The sequence below is a fragment of the Aptenodytes patagonicus genome, chromosome 22, assembly GCF_965638725.1.
Source record: "Aptenodytes patagonicus chromosome 22, bAptPat1.pri.cur, whole genome shotgun sequence".
Taxonomy (NCBI): Eukaryota; Metazoa; Chordata; class Aves; order Sphenisciformes; family Spheniscidae; genus Aptenodytes; species Aptenodytes patagonicus.
The window spans coordinates 5,977,101-5,979,418 of NC_134970.1; the positions used below are offsets into that span (position 1 = coordinate 5,977,101).

The window sequence follows — 2,318 nt, forward strand, 5'->3', positions numbered from 1 at the left end:
AAAAAATAAAGCAGGAGACGGGGCGCGTTTAATCTCAGGGCAGGGAGCCGGTTACATGGGACCAGGGAGCTCTCAGGGCATTTTGCATAGATGTGTGAAAATTTGGGCTCCCCCCCCCCCCCCCCAGCACCGACGGGAGGGATGCCAGCAGATGCGAACAGTGAGAATGAAACAACTCCAAGCAGCTTCGGTGAGGCTGGAAAAACGTCCAGGAGAAGCCTCGGAGCACAAAACATCCGTTCCCTTTAAGGAAATCATCAACGTGAACCCACAGCAAAACCCTCCGGAATCTCAGGGCACCCGCTCCTGAGGGAGGGGCAGATCCAACCCGCCGGTTCCCTGAAGGGTGGTGGGTCTGCACCCTCTCTGCAGGGCTGGGAGCCGTTCCCTGGCACCCAAGGCTCACGCAGACTTCCTCGCGGCCCTCCCCCGTCATTTCGGGGAGCGTCCCCCCACCCTGGTGAGGACACCCGTGGAAGCGGATGGTTCTGGAGCCATCCCAGGAATGAAAACAGATTTGGGGGACACGATGGAAAAGCCACGGGATAAATCAGCTCCACCCAGTCCCACGCAACCCTCCTGATCCCCCACGGCTCGGGGGTCCCCACCGGGACCCCGGTGTCTCTTCGGAGGGGGGTCGGTCACCTCTCGCCAGAGCCATCCCTGGACCGAGCGCCGCAGCGGGACCGACCCGATGCACGGGGACCCGACGACCCAGCGCTCGCCGCACCCCGGCCATCGCCACGCAGGGCCGGTGCTGACCGGCAAAGCCGGGGAGAAACCCCCAGCCAGGGCGGTGAGAGCCCAGAGCAGCCCTGGAAGGAGGGTGGCCGGTGCCGGGTCCGTTTTGGGGGCCTGGGACCGAGCCACCCTCGTGCCCCAGCCAGGTCAAACCGACCCAGACTTGGGGAAGAGACGGATGAACGGGAAACCGGCACCCACCCGAGCCCGGCACCGACCCAGGTGGGCTCTGGGCAGACCCGGTACCAAACCGGCCTGGCAGACAGAGGCCTTTCGGCTCCACAGAGCTGGTGCCGGCCCGCACAGCCCCGGTGCCGGCGCACCAGGCCGAGGCTTTGGGCCCCGAGGGAACCGGTACCGAAGCACCAGCTCCGGGGAGAGCGGCTGGTCCAGGACCGACCCGGGGAAAGGCGGAGCCCAAGCAGGGTGCGAAGCACCGCGCGGGTCAGGACTGAAGCGGACGGCGGAACCCGCTGGGCGCCGGCACCGCACGGGCAGGCCCCGGGCCCACGGCGGGGAGGACGACACGACGCGACGCGACGCGGCCCGGCCCGGCCCGGCCCGGCCCGGCCCGGCCCGGCCGGGAAGGCCGCCCCCCCCCCCCCCCCCCCGCGGAGCCGGGCCCGGCGGCAGCGGCGCTGACCTCGGAGTCCTTGCGCGGCGGGCGGCCCAGGTCGCGGGCCTTGCCGGGCGGCGCCGCCCCGCCGCGGGCCTTGTTGTTGCCCGGGAGCGGCCCCGCGCCCCCAACGCCAACGCCGCCGCCGCCGCCGCCGCCCGGCTCCATGTCGGCCGCCCTCCACCGCGCCGAGCTCTCGCGAGGACTCACCCCCCCTTCTCGCGGGAGCGGCAGGGAGAGCCGGGGCAGCGCCGCCGCCATGTTGGGAGTGGCACCGGGACGGGGCGGGGGGTGTTCCGGCCGCTCGGGCGGCTGCGATGTGGCTCCGCCCGCCGGCCCCGCCGCCCCGCCGCGGCGGCCGCGGCACCGCCCAGCGCCGCCCGCCCCCGGCGGCCGCGGCCGGCGCGGCACCCGAGCTCCGCCCCCCCCCCCCCCCCCCCCCCCCGGGGGGCCATCTTAGGTGTGGCACGCCGCTGGCCTCAGCCATGTTGGGAGTGGCACTTCCGCCCTCCCTTGGCCCGGGGAGGCGGGGCACGGCCGCCTGAAGCCGCCATGTTGGGAGTGGCAGGAAGGGGCAGGGCTGCTGGGGTGGGGCTGGAGGGGGCCAGACCCCAAACTGGGGGGCGTAGAAGAAGCGAATCTCCAAACCGAGGGGCTGGGGGGGTCTCAGACCCCAAGGAGACGGGGCCCGATAGGGCTCAGAGGGGAGCCAGACCCCGACAGAGGGATCTGATGGGGTCTAAACCCCAAGTGAAAGGGCCCAGAGGGGCTTAGAGGGAGTCAGACCCCAAAATCCAAGGCCCCGGAAATGCTCAGGGGATCCCTGGTGGGGCCCAAAGCCCATCTCGAGGTGGCCAAAGGCAGATCCCAGCCCAGGCCCTGGGCTCGGACCCGACTCAGGGTCCCCAAAGGATTGGCGTTTGCTCCCTCTTCTAAATAAACTGCCCACAAGCGAAAGCGC

At 71.1% G+C, this 2,318-nt stretch overlaps 1 protein-coding gene across 1 annotated transcript in view; it reads right to left on the bottom strand.

Annotated features, from left to right (window-relative positions):
- The window catches only part of STRIP1 (striatin interacting protein 1), a 10,652-nt gene extending 9,127 nt beyond the window's left edge, over nt 1-1,525 (bottom strand). The window contains exon 1 of the mRNA XM_076358069.1: nt 1,385-1,525. Coding sequence (XP_076214184.1) covers nt 1,385-1,525 — 141 coding nt within the window. The remainder of the gene's footprint in view (nt 1-1,384) is intronic.
- Nucleotides 1,526-2,318: the final 793 nt, after the last annotated feature.